At 48.2% G+C, this 21,823-nt stretch overlaps 1 protein-coding gene across 4 annotated transcripts; it reads left to right on the plus strand.

The window, feature by feature from the left end:
• The first annotated feature begins 5,793 nt into the window (after nt 1-5,793).
• LOC112890052 (formin-binding protein 4) lies at nt 5,794-20,925 on the plus strand. Of its 4 annotated transcripts, XR_003228250.1 has the most exons (11): nt 5,794-6,039; nt 8,821-8,901; nt 9,382-9,503; nt 9,886-10,508; nt 10,589-11,778; nt 11,860-11,939; nt 12,442-12,534; nt 12,612-12,685; nt 19,364-19,439; nt 19,689-19,827; nt 20,049-20,187. XR_003228250.1 is itself a non-coding variant. In XM_025956880.1 (10 exons), the coding sequence occupies exons 1-10, from the start codon at nt 5,952-5,954 to the stop codon at nt 20,522-20,524; spliced, it is 2,580 nt and encodes an 859-aa protein (XP_025812665.1). In that variant the 5' UTR covers nt 5,799-5,951; the 3' UTR covers nt 20,525-20,925. The 4 variants fall into 4 exon arrangements, 2 of the variants coding, with proteins under 2 accessions (XP_025812665.1, XP_025812666.1); XR_003228249.1 differs by having other exon boundaries at nt 19,364-19,827; XM_025956880.1 differs by lacking the exons at nt 19,364-19,439; nt 19,689-19,827 and adding an exon at nt 20,441-20,925 and having other exon boundaries at nt 5,799-6,039; nt 20,049-20,193.
• Nucleotides 20,926-21,823: the final 898 nt, after the last annotated feature.

Below are 21,823 nucleotides of genomic sequence, written 5' to 3' on the forward strand. Positions count from 1 at the left end.
ATACAGAATTCCTCAACCACTTCTCTTGGCAAAATTAAGGAGCTACTTCGATGGCTACGTGAGACTGTTCAATCTTCTCTGGTACTCCATCTTCTGAATAATTGCCATGGTAATAATTCAGCCATAAGAAGAATAGTTGTATTTCGCGTGCAATTAATTCTAGCACCATGCATGTTTATCCATCCACATGAAAAACTGAGGCATCAAAAACTCGGCTCAACCCACCTTACCCTGGTGGCGTACGTGAGCAGATAAGAAGCACTCGATCTCCAATGCAGCAAGCAGCATCGACCTGTCAAGCCTCCCCCCCCCCCCCCCCCCCGCCCCCTCTGATCTTTTTGATGCTGACCTGTCACGGATGGATCATGGATCATGTTGTGTCTTGCGCTGTACGGGGGGACCGGGTCCCTTTCCGGGGGCAATAAGAGGCCAGGCCATCATTGCGGACGTGGACACGGTCGAATAGGAGCAGCCCTGGCCGCCGCTTGGCTGCCGTGAGCGATCGCTTTAAGCAAGCCAAGCTCGCGTGCATTATGGTGGTATCTTTGAAGACTATGAGCCCATGATTTTAATTAGTAAACGACTTTCGGGGGTGCTCGATCTTGCGCCGACCAACGCGTACTCGACATATGTGTGTTTTGTTGACGAAAAGCCCGGCATGGGTGAGGTAATATTAATAAGCTATTAGTCTGTCTCCAACGGTGCCCTCTAAACCGTTCTCTACCCTATGTATAGAGAAGATTCCGTTCTCTATTGCTCCAGCAGCGTTCTCTAAATGGTCCTCTAAAATAGAGAACGCTACAGGTTTCCTCTATATATAGAGATTCTCTCTCCTCTTCTCTATTTTTTCTTTACGTTTTAAATACTGAATTAAATAAAAATAAAATATGTCCATAGCATTTGAGGTATGATAAATACGTACGTAAAAAAATTTGAAACAAAATACGTTTTTAATATAGGGTTTAATGTACAGAGAACGAGATTTAGAGAACGTTGTTGGAGAGAAATGAGATATAGAGGAGAGAATCTTGTAGAGAATTCTGTAAATGAAGGATATAGAGAACGACGGTTGGAGATAGCCTTAAACCGTCAAACGTTGCCGGTCGATTCACACATACCGTGGCGACATGCATGGTTCATATTGCTCACGAGAATGGAAAAAGTCGATGGTTCTTGGCAAGTCAAAACAACTGATACTTGTGCAAAAGTTAGCTTCATAGTGCGGTTGTTTCCTTAGCAGGAACCAGTGTGTTTTAAATCTCCAACTATTGCATTTAGCGACAGGACGGACTAAAAGATCGTTTAAGCGAACGCTGGTAGTCTGAGAAAGAAAATAGTGATAAGCATACATTTAAAACCGTGCCAGTAAAGTAGTACTTAGATAGTAAGGTTGTGTTTGGTTGGGGAACCGACTAGAATGGAGCGGCTCCATCCTTTGTTTGGTTCGCGGTCGTAGGAACCGAGCCGTCCCGACGAGCGAATATTCGCTCAATATTCAGAACAGACTCGTTCCACAAAAATCACCGGACGAGTTGGCTCCAATCCAACGCCGCCTCCTCCCGTCTCGCGCTCCCTCCAGCCACCAGCCTCTACTAGTCGCAACCCCTGCTTGCTCGGAGCCAGACCCAATGGCCAAGGCTCGCCGCCTCCAATGGAAGTGCGAGCGCCGGACGGCGAAGAGCCCAAGCTCCGGCTACCACAGTGATGAGGAAAGTAGCAGGCGGATCATGCCCAAGATCCAAGCTTGCCTGCATCGGATTTTGTTGGGCAGCAGGCGAGGTTGACTCTTATTTGGGCGACTTCGTGGCTCCGATGTGGGCAACAGAGCTGTGAATCGGGCGGCGCGACTTCGATTTGGGTGGTAGCTTGACGAATCGGGTGATGGTGGGCCGATTTGGGCGGCAACGCACCGAATCAAGCGGCGGACCTCCTAGCGTCTGCGCTACTGCCGCTCGAGGAGACTGGAGAGGGTTGGTTGCGGTAGTGGAAGGGCTGCTCGGGGTGGGTGGGGTGGGGGAGAAGGGGGTGGGGGTGGAGGCCTGGAGGGGGTGAATGGTGGAGAGGGCTAGTTGCGGTGAGGCAGCGCAGCGGGACGGTGAGCATGCGGCGGGGCACGCAGATGCTCAGAAAGAGGAACAGGAGGGAAGGGGAGGGAGAAGGGGGTGCATGAGAGGTGGGCCTTATAAAATGGTGGTTAACAAGCATGAGCCGGTTGATCCCTATTACTCCAACAAAAAATAATATGGAGCGACTCTATCCCTTCAACCAAACATAGAGATGGAGCAATTACATTCTTCCAATTTTGGTTGGAACCGTTCCATCCTATCTCGCTTTTCAACCAAACGCTACCTAAAATATGGATAAGGTCCGATTCGCAATATCTGCAATTTTTTAGACTAAAATGGATTTGAATTATTCCGTTGTTACCATAAATTATATTATTCTTGCTTGTAGTAATGTTATATCTTGGGGTACTGCCTAAATCCAAATGGGAAAAGGATTCTGCTCAGAGGTGCTTTTGAAGAAGAAAGAAACCCAAAGGACAGATGGACAAACACGCCGAATTCCAGATCCAGCTGGGGATCTCAACACACGTGACGCGCACAGCTTCCCGTCGTCTTGCGGCCACGCGGGCCCATGTCCGGGACCCTACCAACCGGCACATGTGCAGTAGGCTCTGCTCCCCGATTGGCTCTGTTCCCTAACTGCTGGGCCCCACCGATGTGTCCTGTTCATGGACCGTTCCTGTGCTGATATTTTCTTCCCCTCCTCGCCTGGAAGGCTGGAAATTACCTCAGAATTGCTTTCTGGAGAGCGATGTTTCTTTAGGCGGTGTAGCTCGTGTTTTCTCTCTTACGGTGCAGCTCCAACGTATTTCCCACACGTTATTAAAGAACTTATCACCACACTGGAAAGATGTTTCCGTACATCGCCACCAGAACAAGCCGCGTGCATCATGGATGTGAATTTATTTATTTTTCAAAATTTTTTTTTTGTAGAAACTATATGCTGCTATTCGGCGCAAGTAAAAGGATAAGCTTAAGCTATGCTTTATGTATAAGTAATGATTTGGACTTAACACTTAAATCCGAGTTCCGGCAATTGGTGTTGGGCTTGACCATTTCGTCATGCGAACCCGTCTCTTCAATGCATCGAGGCAATCTTGCCCTAACCATACTGATCGACCACCCTTCATCACCATGGCTTGTTGACGACACATCTCTCCCCTTCCTATTATATCCGCCTACCAACTGCCACCATCGTAGTCGTGCATTGAACCCAGAAGGAAAGGCATATTGGAGAAGCTTCTCATTGCTAGATGAGGAAGGGGGGTGAAGCTCATTGCATGTGTGAAAGAAACAATTTGAAAAAGGAGAAAGGAAAAAATCTGGATGTTGGAGAGGAGAAAAATACCGGACTATATTTTAGCTTTCCCCTTCAGTTAAACAAGGCAAGATATTATCCAATTCTCATTTCTCTTGTATTTATATCTTTGTCTTAACATTAGTGGTCTTTTGTACTCACAACTAAAAACAATTCTTTTGCCACGTAAATATAATCAATTAATCACCATCAAGTGAAAAAAACCTTGATAGTTTTTTATGGACGTTGATGGCAGGGACTTTTATAATATTAAATTCATAAATGGTACTATGCATACTCCATCGAATATCTCTTTTTTCTATCTCATTGATTTGAGTAACGGCAGCATTTCCTCAACCATTTTCGTCTAGAAAAATGAGATGAGTATGCTTCACCCTCGACATTATTGTGGACATTGCTGATTTGAAGTTAGTTTATTTCACTCTTAATTCTACTTCTTTATAGCTGCCCTTTGTCGGTGGTTAGAATAACTCCTCGGTACCTTCGGTTCAAATACAAGGTTGGGCAATATTATTCCTTTTTATGGTAGGCGACGCGTCTACCAACCGTGAAGTATTTATGTAACTTTATCAATGTATGTGTTTTGAGAAAAGAAGCTGTGCTTCTGCCGGTTGCAGTAGGCTCCTCGGAACAGCAAGTAAACATTGAGGAGGCATGCATTGAACCATATTCGATGAGAGACCGCGACAATATAATACAAGGTTGGTTAGGTGGAAGGTTCTGCATTGAAGGCACCACCTGCATCGAGCGCACTTAGGATAACGAAGCTGATGACCACCAGCGCCGAAGACATGCTCTAGTGCTCTCTACTATGTTTAGCGCGGTAGCAATGCCGCCGAACCGACAGACATGCATAGCCTGAATTGGAGCAGCGCGCTACTGCATGCCATCGTTTGCTACCGTGAGCGAGACCGGCCGGCCGCCCGGGCGGCGGTGGTGGCCGGAGGAGCAGGCTCGTGGCAGTGCTCCGACGTCCCGGCCGGTTGATGCCTTCTCTCTATTGAGGCAATCTAGCTACGATGGCATGGGTGCCGGCCGCCGGCGGTTCGTTGCAAGAGAGCTCCGGCAGCAGAGGACGCGCGCGGCGCCGGCAGTGGCACCGACAAAGTGGCAAGAAGAGATCTGCGTGCGTGCCAACTGGGCTTGCAGGACGCCGGCCGGGCTGGGACCAACGTTCTCTCTGACCTCGATCGTGGCGCCGCGGCCGCCGGCGTTGCCGCTGAACACACGTGCCAAAGCGGCAAAGCATCAATCTACGACTATCCCGGCCACAAAAGAAAAGGTCAATTATGCTTACAAATAAACATGCATGGACGTTGCTGTACTGTTGAAATTTGGTCTCCATCTGAAGAAATTTATGTGTGTAGTACGCTTCAGTCCACGTCAAGCGCACCGTATCAAAGGCTCGCAGCAACAACAGATCATAAGTTCCTTTTTCTTTTTTTAAAAAAAATATATCCGAGCATGTATTTCATTAAGAAGAGAAACACCATGTATATTTCAAGTGGGTGGCTCGCCTCCGTGTCCGTCAGAAAAATAAAAAGAGGCTCAAATATAACAAATTTTTTTAGAGTTCTAATAGCAAATTTTTTACAAAACCTTACCAGCGAAAGAAAGAACTGAAATAAAACCAGCGAACTGGGCGGAGCGGCCGAACGCTACCTAACCGAGAGCAAACAAGGGGAACACACAGCAATAGACTGACCAAAGAACAGACAAAAAAGAAGACCAAGACTATTGGATGAAAGGAATAGGGAAAAAAAGAGCATCCGGTTTTCAGTTCGCGTCCAAATAAAATTCATGAAAGTAATAACTTTGTCGAAAAAAGGCAAAATACGTAGACGCCCACGCTTATATACACGCTGCTCCCTGATCATTACGCCGTGAATCCGTTAAAAACTAAAAAAAAATGTAAGAATTTGGTGAAACTGAAAACTGTATCACCAAGATTTCGTTAGGCAGTTAGCTAGCTTGTCTACATAATATCACGATCAAGATTACTGCATCATATTTGGGAGTCAACATTAACATTTAATGTTTTCCCACGGGAAGATCGATTTGAATGGGAATTGGAATAAACAAATATAGTCCAACTAACTGCTTTTATTTTCATACCTGATATGGTGCTTTTCTCTCATAGTGCGTGATGAGTTTAGAGTTACGTGCCTTTTATTTTCACACCAATTAAGGGTGATATCCGGAAATGATCCTCAAAGACCTAGAAGTGGTGGTTGCGGGAGGGATTTTTTGGAAAATAAAAAAGAAACTTTAACCACGCACACCGGCCTAATTCGACGTGGACTGGACCTGCTAAATGGGCTTTTCTGTGCTGTTATGTCGTGGCAGAGCCCAAGAGGTTCCTGGTTTCCCTGCGATTCGACGCGCCCACCCACGCACGGCACGAGCACGCCGTCGCCGCCTCCCCCGTGGCCCCGTCCGTCCCTCCGCTTCGTTCCCTTCGCCAGTTCGCCTCGCCTCCTCGGTTGCCCACCTCGACCTGCAAACCCTAACCCTAGCTCGGTTCTCTCACCCCCCGCAACGCATCGAAACCCCTCGCTCCCCGACCGATGGGGAGGAGGAAGGAGCGCCGCCTGGCGGCCAAGGCCGCGGCGGGTCGCAGGGTCAAGCTCGACCTCTTCCTCGATCCCTCCCCTGGTAAGCTCCGCCCCCCGCCCGGTCCGTTTGGTTCGACCTGGTCGCGTTCGACCGCGGGGTGTGTCCCACCTAGCTTCGACATGGTTCGAGACTTGAGATCGATCTCCGGATCTCTCGCCCTAACTGTCTAGCCTGTAAACCGTTTGATCTTGTTTCTGCTTGATTAGTACGAAAACTGGAGCTTAGTGCGACCTGCTCGTAGTGTTTGGCGATTAGGGTTTGTCTGGTCCTCTGAATCCACCCTTCCTGCATGAGTGGACGTAGTGACCTAATCTCGAGCAAGATGGATTTAGACTAAGGGCCTGTTTAGCTCGTTGCGTGTAAACGCAAAAAATTTTTTGCAAAAGAATTTTGCCAATTTGAAGTACTAAATGAAGTCTATTTATAAAACTTTTTGCACATATGGGTTGTAAATCGCAAGACGAATCTAATGATGCTAATTAATCCATGATTAAGCAATAATTAGCGGATGGTTACTGTAGCATCACTGTTGCAAAATATGGATTAAGTAGGTTCATTAGATTCGTCTCGCGATTTACAGCCCATCCATGCAAAAAGTTTTGTAAATAGACTTCATTTAGTACTTCAAATTAGCAAGATTCCTTTGAAAATTTTGCGTTTACGGCTTTTTTGCGTTTATGGTCTGGGAACTAAACAGGGCCTAAGTTGTTTGATCTGCTCCGGGCATCAGGCAACAAGATGATGATCTGTTCCCCCGTTGGTTGGTCTTATCAGTATAGTTGCTATGAAAATCGGTGTCAATGTAAAACACACACAGACACATGCTCCCGCAAGGAACAAACACAAGGCAATATGGCTGGGCATGTTTTCTGTCCGTAGAGTGTTCTAATTTTAGTATACATCATTTCAACATTCGTCAATCCAGTTGCAGTTTCAGTGGTACAGCGAGAAATACTATAGTCACAGTATCAAGCCCATTCTGCTGCGAATCTGTTACAAAGCATAATTGAAATGCCTACTATTTTACGAAGCAGTGTCAGGTGAATGGTCAAACCTACCAAATGTCCGAACTCAAAGAATGCAATCATTTCTAGTATTGAATTTTTCGACTTACCATCAGCTATAAATGCCAATATTCTTTTTTCATCAGATGTAAGTAACAGAACTATACCTGAATAGGTTCATTACCACAATGTACCAAAGCACATTGAGGTAATGCTACACTGGCCTTAGTCTGAAAGTTTCGATCTTGTTTTGAACTTTACATTACTAGGGAACATAATCTTGGAACTAGGATGGTAGATCTGATCCAACATGCATGCTGAGACATACCTTTCCTTGTATGGATTTTGGGGGATTTTGGCTGGGAGGCAGGAGTAGGCCTGGGCATTCGGTTAATGCGGTTAAATCAGTTCGGTTAACTCGGTTATGAGGAAGTTCGGTTATCAAAGAATGGTCACCGAACTTGCTCGCAGAATTTATTTAACCACGAATTTTGGTTTCGGTGAAATCGGTTAACCACAATACATATACTATAACACAGGAAACAAAGCAACAAATTATTGAAATGCAGCAACAGGTATGCAGTTTCTAAATCTCATACAGATTAGTTACATAAGCAAATGGCCCTCATCTGTTCTGCTCCTCGTCCTTCTCTTTGTCTTCAGCTTCTGATCTAGCAACTTCAAGGTCTACAACACCATCTGTATCCCCCATCTACATATCCAGAAAAAGGAAATGGAATCAACAAAATGGCGCATGGTGAAATCCCCAAAGTGGAGAGCAAATCACAGTGAAAAAATCAAAGGGAAGAGGGGACATATGTTGGATGAGTGCTCGGTTGACAGTGCCATGTACCAATCTGAGTTGACAAATCTATTTGCTCCTGCACGTGCCCCCACGCAGATGTGCAGTGCTGCCGCAGTGGAATGGATGCGGCGACTGCGACCAAGGTGAGTGGTGGCCAGCGGACGTGCACTCGAGCAGCAGGCGGCGGAGGTGCAGTTCTCACCAAACCACGGCCAGCTGCTGCTTCCTATGGTGAGGGAAGAGGGACTGAGGGTGAGGGAGCGTGGGTAGTGACAGCGCTCGGCGCAGACTGTTGATGGATTTGGGGTGGCTCGGGGCTAGGACTGGCTGCCTGCTAGGGTTTCTGGAGTGGGGGTGAGGGTTTTATTTGGTCTTTGTGGGACTTGGGTCCATCTCCACGGGCCGGACGGGGAGACAGCCAATCTGGGCCAGGCCTACGTCGCGAGGAGGGAGCTGATTCTGCTGGGAACAAACATCTCGGTTAAATTGGTGATTCGGTTAACTGCAGCCCAGAACTGACCCGATCACCGAACACCGAATAACACATAAATTTTAACCAACCCAATAACCGATTTAACTGTCTTTTTCGGTTAAGCCGGTTCGGTTTGGCTAATTGTTTTTGGGTATTTTTTGCCAAGCACTAGGCAGGAGTTGCTGGTGTCGGCAAGGGTGATAAATGGCTTTGAGAGTGGGTTGATCTAATGGTGCATTGTAGGTTATTGGATAGTCACGTCAATCAGTGTAACAATAAAAATGGAAGCAACCTAATACCAAATGCCAGTTAGGTAATGAAAAACTCATATCGGTTTTTCAGAAGGATGGATATTGTAACTGTTTCTGGATATAGTTTATTCATGTTACTGATTCAACACATTCTTGTAACAGTAGAGATACTGAATATCAGTGAGATATCGTTATTAAGACGTACCATCTGTCTCAGGTCTGTTAGCATTTCAATAGGCTGTGATATATCTCTATACATAAGCTGACTCCAGATACCGTAACTTGCAGGGGAGGCATCACAGAAAGAGGGTATAGGAGGTGAAATCCGTGACCAACAGACTGTGGTTCCCACTTCACCATCTTCTTCAGGTGGGTTTCATCAATTTCCTTCCAAGGGATATGTAAAGAAGACATGCCTATGGATTATGGAACATAAATATGGTGGAAATTTGGATTTGTTGTACAAGCATGTATGCGCTCCGCATGTCTGGTTCTGAGATACATGTAGGGTTGCCGGCCTGCAAGGAACATTGAGTAAATTCTTCAGACCGAGCTGCCACTGTCAAAATTGAGTGAATGCCTACGGGTAATTTCCCATTTGGCAGCATCTAAGCATGGGGATTTCAGGATGTGATTGTTCCCTCCTCGGTTCGTATGTCTCTTTCTTTGTATGTAGCTCCTAACCTGGTCTTCTTATTTATGGACACACATTAATAATTTTAACCATCTTTCTGATTTAATTTTACACACTACTGATGTTACCATGTATGCTTCATAAAAGAGTTGCAATGTATATTGGCATATAAATTCCTTTTCTTTTCTAATTTTTGCATGTATTTTATTTTTCAGATAAAAAGGAGAATCCTCTAGCATTGCTTGGGCAATATAGTGATGATGAAGAGGAGGATGAGGAGGCAGCAGATCAACCCACTGGTGAAGCTAAGCGGAGTCCAGGGGATGCAAGTGCTCAGGTAATTCCACCTCACTGTGCCTGCCTTGAGGTAGTTCAATCAGGTTGGACCTTCTTGGGTTAAACATGTAAATCTAGTCTAGTTTTGTACTATAGGTCCCAATATAGCTGAAGCCAGTAAAGAAGGCTTATAGGCTGAAGCCTCCAATAAGCTGGCCTTACATTCACTGAGCTTATTTCTGTTAATAGGTAACTTTTGTTAATTTGTATTATTATATTATTCAGACCACAATTGTTTCTTCACACACTGATTTTTCTTCATCTTCTTGGTCAACTGCATCTATCTTTTCAAATAGATGACATTATTGCATCTAGGGAGTATAAGCTCACTTCTTTGCCATTTTTTTGTCGGTCGTGTAATAATACATGTTTTCTTACATCAGGTAACTATTGAGCGTGCTGACACAGCTGGTGATGCACAAACTGAACCATTAGTTTCTGTTGGTGATCAACAAGAAGCACCTGAAACTGGTGATGTTAAGAACTACACTCAAAGTGTTACTGAAGAAAACACTCTTGCTCCTGAGCCAACTCTGCAAGAAGAGAGTGCGATAGCAGCTGAATCTGTTCCTGATTCATCTGGCATGCAAATTGTTGGTGATATTGGTGGAAATTGGAAAGCAATAATGCATGAACAGAGTAATCGGTGTTATTACTGGAACACAGTTACTGGAGAAACTTCTTGGGAGATGCCAAATGGATTAGCTTCAGGAGTTGCTTCTGATGGAGTTGCATCTGCATCTGTTCCTACTCATATGGACTATCCATTAGAAGCTCAAGCCCATGTCCTTCCCCAAAACATTCTGGAAGCATATCCAAGCGACATGTCTGTTGGTAACGCCACAGCAACTTATGCTAATTTTGGAATGACATGTGGAAGTGCACAGGTAACTCAAGATGCTTATGCTTATGCACCTGCCGCGAGTCATGAGTCTATGGACATTGATCCCTTGTATCTTGCAAAATATGGTGAGGAATTGCTACAAAGATTGAACCTGCTATCAAGGTGCTTGTTATTATCTTTTGTTACTTTCATGCATTCTTGTTCCTGGAGTGTAGAAAACTAATCAGTTATTATCATTGTAGGCTCCATGGCTCGAATGAAGGTCTTGAATTGTTAAGAAGAGAAATTGAGATACGAATATCAGACTGCAATGCACTCTCATCATATGGATCTTCTTTGCTGCCTTTGTGGTTGCATGCTGAGGTGCATCTTAAGCAACTAGACTCTTCTGTTTCCAAGTTGGAAATGAGCTATCGTGTGGATACAGAGCCTAGGGATTCGAAGACAGAGGTTGCTGAACACAAGGCACCTAATGAAGCTGATATGCTAGCACCCTCCAATGGTGAGGCTTTGAAATCTGAGCTTAGTGCTGGGATTACTATTGATGAAAATGTTAAGATTGAAAAGCCAGCTTCAACATCTTCTGCTCAGAGTTCACAAGATAAAGATGCTCCAGCAGTTACTTCAAAAGTCGAATCTGACAATGATGAAGATATGGATGTGGAAATGGAAGTTGATGAGGATAGTGTTGAAGAGCAGGTGCATTGCAGTTCTGTACCTAATAAGGAGCATCCTCCATCAGAACAAGTGAGTTCAGCTGATTTGCCCCCATTGGAAGGTCCTACTCCTCCTGAGGATAATGATGTCCCTCCGCCTCCACCAGAGGAGGAATGGATTCCACCTCCACCACCTGATAATGAACCAGCTCCTCCAGCTCCCCCAGAAGAGCCCGCTGCATCATATATTCATGCTGATACAATTTCTCAGCCATATATAGCTCAAGCAAATGTTGGCTATACACTTTCAGGAATGGAGTACTATGCTACTGTTGGTACTGAAGGAACACATGCCAGTTACTATATGCAAGTGACTGAGCCCCATCTTCTTCAAGCACAGCAGCATTCTTATTATGCACCAGTATCTGCAAGTGGCATATCTGTTCCTGTTGATGGCACATCTATTGCCCCAGAATCTTACTATACCTATCCTTCAGTCAGTACGGCTGCCAGTGGAATAGCAGCTGAACATTCTGGATACTATGCTTCATCAACCTCTGCCATTCCTAGCAGTGCAGCAGATATCAAAACAGGCTCAGCTCCTCTTGTTTCTGCAAATATCAATTCGGATCCCAAAGGGCCTGATAAAGTTATATCTAAGGATGCAAGTATTGCGCCTTTGACCCAAGCTGCAGTAGCAACATCAGCTGCAGGAACATCATCCGTAATTGGAAGTTCTACACAGTCTTCTACTAGTACTACAAATCAGACTAAAGGTGATTTTTTTTTGAATATCTTCATTGGGGCAATTCATCTTACCCTATTGGTCATGGTTACTCCATCACATTGCTCTGTAGTTATTCGTAGCAAGAAGCGGGCTGTTGCTGTTACATCATCCCTGAGGTCTAATAAGAAGGTTTCGAGCCTGGTGGATAAGGTAGCTCTCTATCACTTGATGACAAAACACTCAATGCTATTATCACAATGGGTGCAAATAATGGTGACTTGTGCCCCTAACTATGCTGGTACTGCAGCATGCACGCACCATCCTTCCAAAAATTTGATGCCTGAAATTTACAACAAAATTTTGATTTCTTCCTGTCTATTCATGGGATCAGCAAGTACTAGTTTCATATACTTGACCGATAGAGATATACTCTCAATTTCAACTATCCTTTTTCATCAACTTGTAGGGAGCATTGTTTAAATCAGTTTTCTTGTGTGCAATATATATCATGTCATGAAGAAACATTTCCTGGAAGTTGCATTTTGAACTTCTGTTTCCTGGTTATTTTTTAGTTTTCATGGATAAAATTTGTTAGTATAAAGGCAGACCAGTGTGTGCTTTCATGGTAAGGTTTAAACTGAGGTGAGTAGTGATAACTGGTGTCCTGGCAATATGACTTTGCAAAAGCAGCTCATTTCATTCTTTTTAACAGTGGAAAGCTGCAAAGGAGGAACTTCGCGATGAAGAGGAGGAACCTGAAAGCGCTTTGGAGGCATTAGAAAGGAAGCGTCAAAAGGAAATAGAGGTACCTCTCTTTGAAGCAAGCTTGCACAAAAGTTTCTCAAAGTTTTCTGAATTTAAGTTATGCTCCATATGATCCAGGAATGGCGGAAACAACAGATAGCTAGTGGAGAAGCTCAGGAAAATGCCAATTTTGTTCCTGTTCGTGGTGATTGGTACTGTTTCTGCACCTTTTGATAGTTGTATCTAATACCTTGATATAAGTTTACAACTCTTTTGGCCTTTGCCATGGTCATGGCCAATTTTGTTTCCTTTCACCATTTCATGGCCTCTGATGCCCTATTTGCTTATAAGTAGACTTCAATGTTTTACTTTCAGCCTGAAAGAACATTTTTAGAAACAGAGACAATCATCCTGCATCTATAATTGTGTTAAAAGGAAATGTTCAAACTAACTCCAGTACCTAGCTTTTTCGTCTTACTAGTTTGTTGGTTGCCCTACCTATTGCCTACTAATTTCTTGAATATTGTTAATACTGTTAGTATCAAAATTTTTACTCTCATCGAGAGGATGACTCTAGGAGTTGGGGCAATTTTCTAGTTCATTTCTCACACAATGCCATACCAACCTGAGGGGTTGGGGATACATATTTATAGCTGGTCAAGACAGCCAAGCATATGCCGAAATGCTAGTCTAAGATGTTAGTCTAAAAGCTAGTGATGCTTAGTCTAAAGATGCTGTCCTAGATGCTGTCCTAAAAGCTAGTCTAAGATGCTAAATGCTGTCCTGGTTGGGGCAGCAAGACCACCATGCCGAGGACCACAAAGACTAACAGTACGATGACTTATCCCATCATTCTCCCCGTAAGTCTTATGCGTCGTCTTTTGGACCATCCCGGTCCTGGAACAAAGCTCAAGGAACTTGATCCTCCCAAGGGGCTTGGTGAGCAGGTCCGCAACCTGGTCCTTGTTGTTGATATAGCTCGCCTTGATTCTCCCTTCCTCCAAGCAGCCTTGGATGAAGTGGTACCTCACCCGGATGTGCTTGCTCCGTTCATGGAAAACGGGGTTCTTTGCCAGGGCCAGAGCGGACTTGCTGTCCACCCTGAGCTCCATCGCTCCAGTCTCTGCCGAGGAGATCACCAAGCAGTCGAGCGAGCCAGAGCGTCTGAGTCGAAGCGGTGGAGGCCGCTATGTACTCGGCCTCGCAGCTGGACAGGGCCATCACCTGCTGCTTGACAGATTACCAGCTAACGAGGCACTTGCCGAGGAAGAAGAGGGTCCCGCTCGTGCTCTTGCTGGTGTCGATGTCACCGGCGTGGTCGCTGTCGCTGTACTCGACGAAGTGTGCCTCCCCAGGACACCTCGGGTAGTAGAGACCGTGGTCGAGAGCCCGCAACGTAGCGGATGATCCTCTTCACAGCCTGCTGGTGCTCCTTCGTCGGTTGATGCATGAACCGACGGAGAATGCCAAGTCCGGCCGTGTGTGGGTGAGGTAGCGAAGGCTCCCCACAAGACGCTGGTACTGCGTAGCGTCCACCTCTTCCGTCGTGCTTCAGCCTCTCCTCCATTGGAGTGAGAGTTGGGTTGTAGTCAGTGAGCCTAGCTAGCTCAACAACGCGCTTAGCGTAGGTGGTCTGTCGAAGCGTGATCCCGGAGTTGTCCTGGTGCACCTTGATCCCCAGATAGAAGGAGAGAGGTCCCAGGTCACTCATTTGGAAGGTGGCCTTCATCTCTTCCTTGAACGCCGTCACCTCCGCATCCTTGGTGCCGGAGATCACCAAGGAGTCGACGTAGACACCCACTAGCAGGGTCTTTCCTCCGTTGCCCCGTTGGTAGATGGCCGCCTCGTGCGGGCTTTGCTCGAAGCCCATCACTTTGAACGTGGTGGAATCCAACTTGGCATTCCACGCCCTCGGTGCCTGCCGCAAGCCATAGAGTGCCTTGTGCAGGCGTAGCACCTTGCCCTCCTTGCCGGGGATCGCAAATCCTGGCGGCTGGTGCACATAGGCCTCCTCCTTCAAGTCGCCGTTAAGAAACGCCGACTTGACTTCCATGTGATGAACTCGCCAGCCTTCCTAGGCAGCCAGTGCAAGGAGGAGTCGCACGGACTCCATCCATGCCACAGGGGTGAAGACATCGTCGAAGTCGATCCCCTCCCGTTGCACGAAACCGCGTGCCACCAAGCGAGCCTTCTGCTTGACGATGGCGCCGGCTTCATCCCTCTTTAGCTTGAACACCCACTTAAGGGTGATCGCGCGGTGACCACGAGGGAGGTCAAGCTCCTAGGTGTGGTTCTTCTCAACCGCGTCCATCTCTGACTATATCGCGGCACGCCATGCCGCGTCTCTCCGCTTCTGCGAAAGATCGAGGCTCGCCGTCGTTGCACGCAAGGTGCAACTGCGCCTCCAGATTGTGAGGTACCAGTTCCGGCACCGGCTGGTTGCCGATAAGGTCCTCCATCGTACGATACCGCAACGGCTCGCCGTCATGGTACGCGTCTATGCGCTCCTCGTCATGAGAGAGCGGAGTAGCGAACTCCATTGGGCTATGCTCGACACGAGTTGGTGTTGGAGTAGCCGTGCCCGGAGGGGTGGCTGGTGGTGCTGGAGTGCTTGGGGTCGCCGGCGGTAATGGTGTTGACGAAGAGCTAGTTGCAGTCGGAGTCGTGGCTGGAGAGCGTGGCGCTGCCGGAGTAGCGGGCGCTAGGGTCGGTGAAGGCTCGGGGACTGGGGTAGGCACGCTCGGTGAAGAGGAGCTGCCTACTCCCCTAGCTCCCTCGAGGTGGACATACTCGAGCTGCCTACTCCCCTAGCTCCTTCGATCCCTCCGCGTAGCCGATGAACACCCCCGGAGTGCTCCTATCGTCGAGCTTGCCGACGTGGCCAAGCTCCTTGGTGAACGCGAGGGAGCCGAAGACCCGCAGGTGGGAGACCGCCGGCTTGTGCCCATGCCAAACCTCATACGGCGTCCTGCCGTTGAGAGCCTTGGTAGGCGAGTAGTTGAGGATATAGACAGCCGTCACCACCGCCTCTCCCCAGAAGACAGCCGGCATCCCCCTCTGCTTGAGGAGGGCCCGAGCCATCCCCACAACCGTCTGGTTGTGCTGGTCGACGACACCGTTCTGCTGCGGGCTGTACGGCGCGGAGTAGTAGCGCTGAATGCCCTCATCAGCGCAGTACGACGCGAATTCAGCCGCCGTGAATTCGCCACCGTTGTCGGTGCGCAGCATGTGCAGCTTGCGGCCGCACTCCGCCTCCACAGCAGCCTGTGCGCTCCTGATGGCGTCCGCAGCCTCTCCCTTGCTGTCGAGGACCATCACCCACATGTAGCGGGAGAGGTCGTCGACGAGTAGCAGGAAGTAACGTTGTCCTCCCGGTGTGGCCGGTGTCACCAGGCCGCATAAGTCCCCGTGCACGAGCTCGAGCTGCTCCTTGGCTCAAAAGCTCGTCTGCTGCGGAAAGGGGAGCCACCTCTGCTTCATCAACATGTAGACGTCGCAGAACTGCTCCACGTGGTCGAGGCATGGCAGGCCTCGCACCATCTCCTTGGCACTGAACCGCTTCAGGGCCTCGAAGTGAAGGTGCCCGAAGCGCTCGTGCCACTGCCACGCCTCGTCGTCCCAACGAGCAGCGAGGCAGAGGGGTTGTGCCACCTCCACATGAAGGACGTAGAGTCGATTTGCGTCTCTGGTTACCTTGGCAAGAAGGCGACGATGGCGATCCCAAATCCTCATGACTCCGTCCTTTACCTCCACGCGCGAACCGTTCTCATCCAGCTGTCCCAAGCTGATGATCGAGTCCCTCAACGCGAGGATGTAGTAAACTCCGGTGAGCAGCCTGTGCTCACCAGACTCGGCGGTGAAGATGACGGAGCCGACGCCCTTGATCTCCACGCTGGAGGCGTCCCCAAACTTGACGGAGCCTCGGACGCTGGAGTCAAGATCGGTGAAGAACTCCCGTCGACCGGTCATGTGATGGGTGGCGCCGGTGTCGAGGCACCACCCGTCAGTCTTGTCGTTGTTGGAGGTGTCGCCGAGAAAGGCGTGTGCCCTTGGCTCGTCAAGGTGGAGGAGCGCTGCTGCGACTGATGCTGGAGGTAGCTCGATGCTTGCATGTGCTAGGAGCAGAGCTGGCTCCTTCTCCTCCACCTGTGCGACGTGGGCCTGGCCGCGTCGTGGCTGTCGACAGTCCTTGGCCCAATGGCCAACCCTGCCGCAGTTGTGGTAGGCGTCGTCTCGTGCCTGCTTGTGCGCGCCGGCGGCGCCGCCCTGGGCGCCTCCGCAGGCACCACCCTCGGCACGTCCTCGCACCCTAGCCTGGGCGCCTCCGCGCGGCTTGCCTCGCTTGCGGCCGCCTGTCGAGGAGGAGGGCTCCCCCTTCCTCACGTCACCCTGGCAGGCCTCCCACCGTTCCCGAGTGAGATGGAGCTTCCCGCCAATGGTATAGGCTCCAAGAGAGGCTATGGCTCATCGCTATCGACGACCTTGAGGCGATCTATTGCCTCCTTGATCGACATCATGGAGAGGTCCAGTAGAGACTCGATCGAGCGAGCGATCTGCTTGTACCTCTCGGGGAAGCAGCGGAAGAGCTTCTCAATAGCTCTCTCCTCGTCATAGGTGTCGTCGCCGTACTGCACCATCTTCTGCAGCAGAGTGTTGAGACGGAGAGCAAAGTCATCAACGTCCTCACCTGGCTTGAAGGCCAGATTCTCCCACTCCTTGCGAAGTGCTTGCAGTGTGGACTTGTGGGCGCGGTCGCTTCCGATGCGTGCCGCAGCGATGGCGTCCCAGGTCTCCTTGGCAGTCCGCTTCTTGGAAAGCGAGAACTGCATCTCGGGCAGGACTGCAGCAATGAGCGCATCTAGCGCCCGTCGATCCTCATCGTAGTCGATGTCGCCGTACCGAACTTTCCACATGTGCCGCACCTGGAGCCTTACCCTCATCACCGCGACCCACTCGACATAGTTGGTCTTGGTGAGGGTAGGCCACCCACCGCCGGGGCCAATGTCCCTGACAATAGCCTGGATCCTATGGTGACCATGGCACCGGTCCGGGGAGGGAGAGCCGCGCCGCCTGTAACGGCCGCGATCTCCGTCGACCCGGCTGCCACCGCTGTGAGCGCGGCCGCCGCGCGCGTCCCCGCCAGGAGTGCCGGCGGCTCGTCCACGCCCATCTGGACTGCTGCCACTGCGCAGCCCGCTCTCCCGCTGCTTCCCTCGCCAGCTTGAGTTCCACGTCGGTGCTGCCGTCGGTTGAGGCAGAGCTGCTGATGCTACTGCCGCGTACAACCTTGAGCTCCACTGCCGCCGCACGCGCTGCATCCGCCGCCGCCGCTGCTTCCACTTCCGCCCTTGCTGCTGCCAGTTCCGCCGCCGCCAGCCTTGACGCCCTCGCCGCTGTCGCAGCGGTCTTTGCCGTTGCTCGCTCGCGTTCCTCTGCCGCGGCGAGCTCGGCCTCCTGCCGGTGCCACGCGCTCGAGGCGACCGAGCGCGTACACTGTCCTTCGGACATGGCGCGCTAGTGGGGGGCAGCTGCATGGGGAAGAGGCTGCCACAGATGAGCTGCTGCCCGTCTGCGCAGGGGAAGAGGGATGAGCAGGGACAGCCGGTGTTCCTGCTGCCGGCTGAGGACAAAGGGAGGCGTGGGAAGGAGATGAGTAGGAGATGTTTAAGCTATAGGATAACAGGATAGAACGGCTCTGATGCTAGTTGTTGGTATCAAAATTCTTACTCTCATCGAGAGGATGACACTAGGAGTTGGGGCAATTTTCTGGTTTATTTCTCACACAATGCCATACCAACCTGAGGGGTTGAGGATACATATTTATATCTGGCCAAGATAGCCAAGCATATGCCGAGATGCTAGTCTAAGATGCTAGTCTAAAAGCTAGTGATGCTTAGTCTAAGATGCTGTTCTAGATGCTGTCCTAAAAGCTAGTCTAAGATGCTAAATGCTGTCCTGGTAGATGCTGTCCTGGTTGGGGCAGCAAGACCACCATGCCGAGGACCACAAAGATTAACAGTTCAAAGACTTATCCCATCAAATACATGTATACCTTATGTCAGTTTGCCTTTTCTTTGTAAGCATCTGAAATTGATACAACATCTTTATTCTATATGTTCTCTGCTTGACACCGATAGTAATTGGTTCGAGTGCATCCGAAGCACCTGTGAGCAGGGGCGGCGGCAGGGGTACGCCTCTGTATGCCTTGGCATACCCATGATTTGAGAGAAAAAGATAATAAGTACACATATTTATACGTATCTTATACATTCAGCCCACGAAGGAACAAAGCCCACTAGCCCAGCAAGGGAAAAACTTCCTTCCGTCCGTAGACTCGCGTAGTTGGTTACGCTTGCTACAAAGTTTTATCCTAAGGATTTCACAACCGAGGAATTATCAAAACTTCCATGGCAGCTTACTATGTACATTTCTCATGTTCGTAGAGATGAAAGGTTTAAAAATTTGAAGAACCTGTGTGAGCTTTCTGTTAAGCTTGTGGACACAGAAAAAGATGTTTACAAGCTTCTTAAGTTTGTGCTAATTCTTCCCCGTAGCCACTGCTAGCGTTGAAAGAGTGTTTTCCACAATGAATTATATGAAGAACAAGCAAAGGAACAAAATGGGTGATGAATATTCGAACAATTGCTTGGTTACATTTATTGAGAGAGAATTCTTCAGTCAAGTGAATGATAAGGATATCATCAATCTCTTCCAACAAAGGGATCGTGGATTATATTGCAGTAGCCTTTACTGTTTTGTAATATTCTTTTATTATTCATGTTTATAACTTGTACTTTGGTTATTATTATGGATTTGTTATGGCCATTATAATTTATCATCCATTATATTACGTATTTGCTCTGAATTCTTTTTATATGTGACATACCCAGCCGCAAATTCCTGGCTCTGCCACTGCCTATGAGAGTTCTTTTAGGCTGCTGACATAACTGAATGGCAATCAGTTTGGTGCTTGGTTCTTGAAACTTGGTGGAATATGTTTAACATTTGTTTTCGTCATCTGGTACCCCCCTAAGGACCTTGTTTGGTGATTTAGTTCAATTTGATCTGGAATCCAAAACTCCCCAAAGAAATGCCCCTGTATGCAGTAAGTGTTCAATGCCATGATTAGTTTATATTCTTCAGGTTACATGCATGAGGCCCTTTTCTAGCTACCATTTAAGAATAGGCTCTGATAACCCACCCATTGTGAGTTTGGTGCTTGGTTCTTGAAACTTGGTGGAATATGTTTAACATTTGTTTTCGTCATCTGGTACCCCCCTAAGGACCTTGTTTGGTGATTTAGTTCAATTTGATCTGGAATCCAAAACTCCCCAAAGAAATGCCCCTGTATGCAGTAAGTGTTCAATGCCATGATTAGTTTATATTCTTCAGGTTACATGCATGAGGCCCTTTTCTAGCTACCATTTAAGAATAGGCTCTGATAACCCACCCATTGTGAGCACAGCTGAGAACCTTAGTATTCTGAATCTGAACTTTATGAATAGTGAAATGGTTTCTTGCATTGATTAAACTGGGTGGCTGTTATCGTCTTGACTCAATTGAATTTCATTGCAGGCGTGACCGTGTGAAACGCAGAAGGGCTGAAGCAAAAAAGGAGCCAAAAGACGAGTCTATTGCAGCATCAATAGGTAGTGCTGAACAGCATAAAGGGTCACCTGATCTTGCAGAGCTCTCCAAGGGGCTTCCTTCTGGTTGGGAGGTTAGTATTTTACATTGTGCCTTTTCTTTTGCTCGATACACCGAGGCTATCTTTGATGTTGTAAGTACCATAAGTGGTAGCTTCCAGTGCAGCTTGCAATATTTGCATATCTATTGCATCCGATCCAAATAAGCGATCAACATCAGCCACTACCCATTAGTGTATCCTGTGCTCCAGCATGCTATAAAACCCATATGCCATTTGTGTTACAAAAAAGATACTGACGTTCGTTCACCCCACCATGCAGGCCTACGTGGATGAATCTACTAAGCAGGTCTACTACGGGAACAGCCTCACATCGGAGACGTCCTGGGAGCGACCAACGAAATGAAGAGATGATAGGACTGGTTAGTAGTCTCCAACCGAGGCGCACGGTCAACCAAATGAAGATAGGACTAGCGTGATCATGCAGTGGCAGCCGTACAATCTGCTGCTGATTTTTGTTGTAGATATCTCCTTGTTGAGTTCTTCAAAAAGAACGAACAAAAGTTGCCGAGAATGATCACGAAAGTAAAGTTTTTATTAAACCTGTAGCTTCAATGAGAGATGGCACAAAAGCTTCCGGAGGACCTTCTTGGACGAATTGTTTACTACTGAGTTTGAACAATTCTGGCAGTGGGCAGAGTTGCAGACAATGCATGCGCAGTCCGAATTTAGTTCAAATTCTCTGCGTAATGTTTGTAAAAAAAAGAGGTCCCGTGTAAAATTTTTCTTGGGCCTGTCCCTTGCACACCTCAAGTTTTTTTTTTGATGAAAACATACCTGTATGCTGTATTAATATGATAGGAAGACATACATGGTCAGATACAAATACAGGTACCAACTAGAAGGATACAGATTGGACAACTGTCCAGCCAACTTTGCATAGAAGATCCTAACTACCCAAAATAGAAATTACAATCTGCTCCTTTTGAATCCTCCATGTTCGCCTATTGACTACCGCCGGTCCACCAACTCCGCCGTCACCGAAGCCAACACCGGTGGCAAGTAGGAGACGGCGGGATACATACCGAAGCCAGGAGAGACACCATCGCACGCAGGCTTTGAAACGTGCCGCATAAACATCCCACAGCGGAGGAGGACGGGAACTGAAACAGCATGGAGCAACATCGGCCGGGGCTACACCCCATGCCTCCACCCTCGTTGCTGGAAGCCGGCGAGGAAGAAGAGCAGATCCACCCCCCACACATCCACAGTACCAACAACCTCCACTCTGCACCACTCCGCCCGCACCATCACTGTGCCTGGTTGAAGCACAGAACGGGATCGAACTCCAGCACAGGAATCGCCGAGATTCAATGCCCTCCGTCTCCGACAGCTTACCGCCACCCCGCGATTGCGCTAAGCCAGCTCTGCCTCATCCGCACACCAGTTGTGCGCCACGCCACCTCGCCGCTCCTCTCGCAACTCGCCATCACCGTCACACAGCCGCCACCCAATAACCTCCTAAGACTATCTCCAACGATCACACCTAAAATACAACCAAAATACAAGATCCTTTCCATATTTATATAGCGCTACAGGCAAAGGGTTTAATACCTAACTTTATCTTCTCCAACAATAAGATATTTAGGTTGTATCCCTCCTGACACGCAAAATGGATCCCTTGCATAGGTAGGTACTCTATTGA

Source organism: Panicum hallii, chromosome 4 (genome assembly GCF_002211085.1).
Source record: "Panicum hallii strain FIL2 chromosome 4, PHallii_v3.1, whole genome shotgun sequence".
NCBI lineage: Eukaryota > Viridiplantae > Streptophyta > Magnoliopsida > Poales > Poaceae > Panicum > Panicum hallii.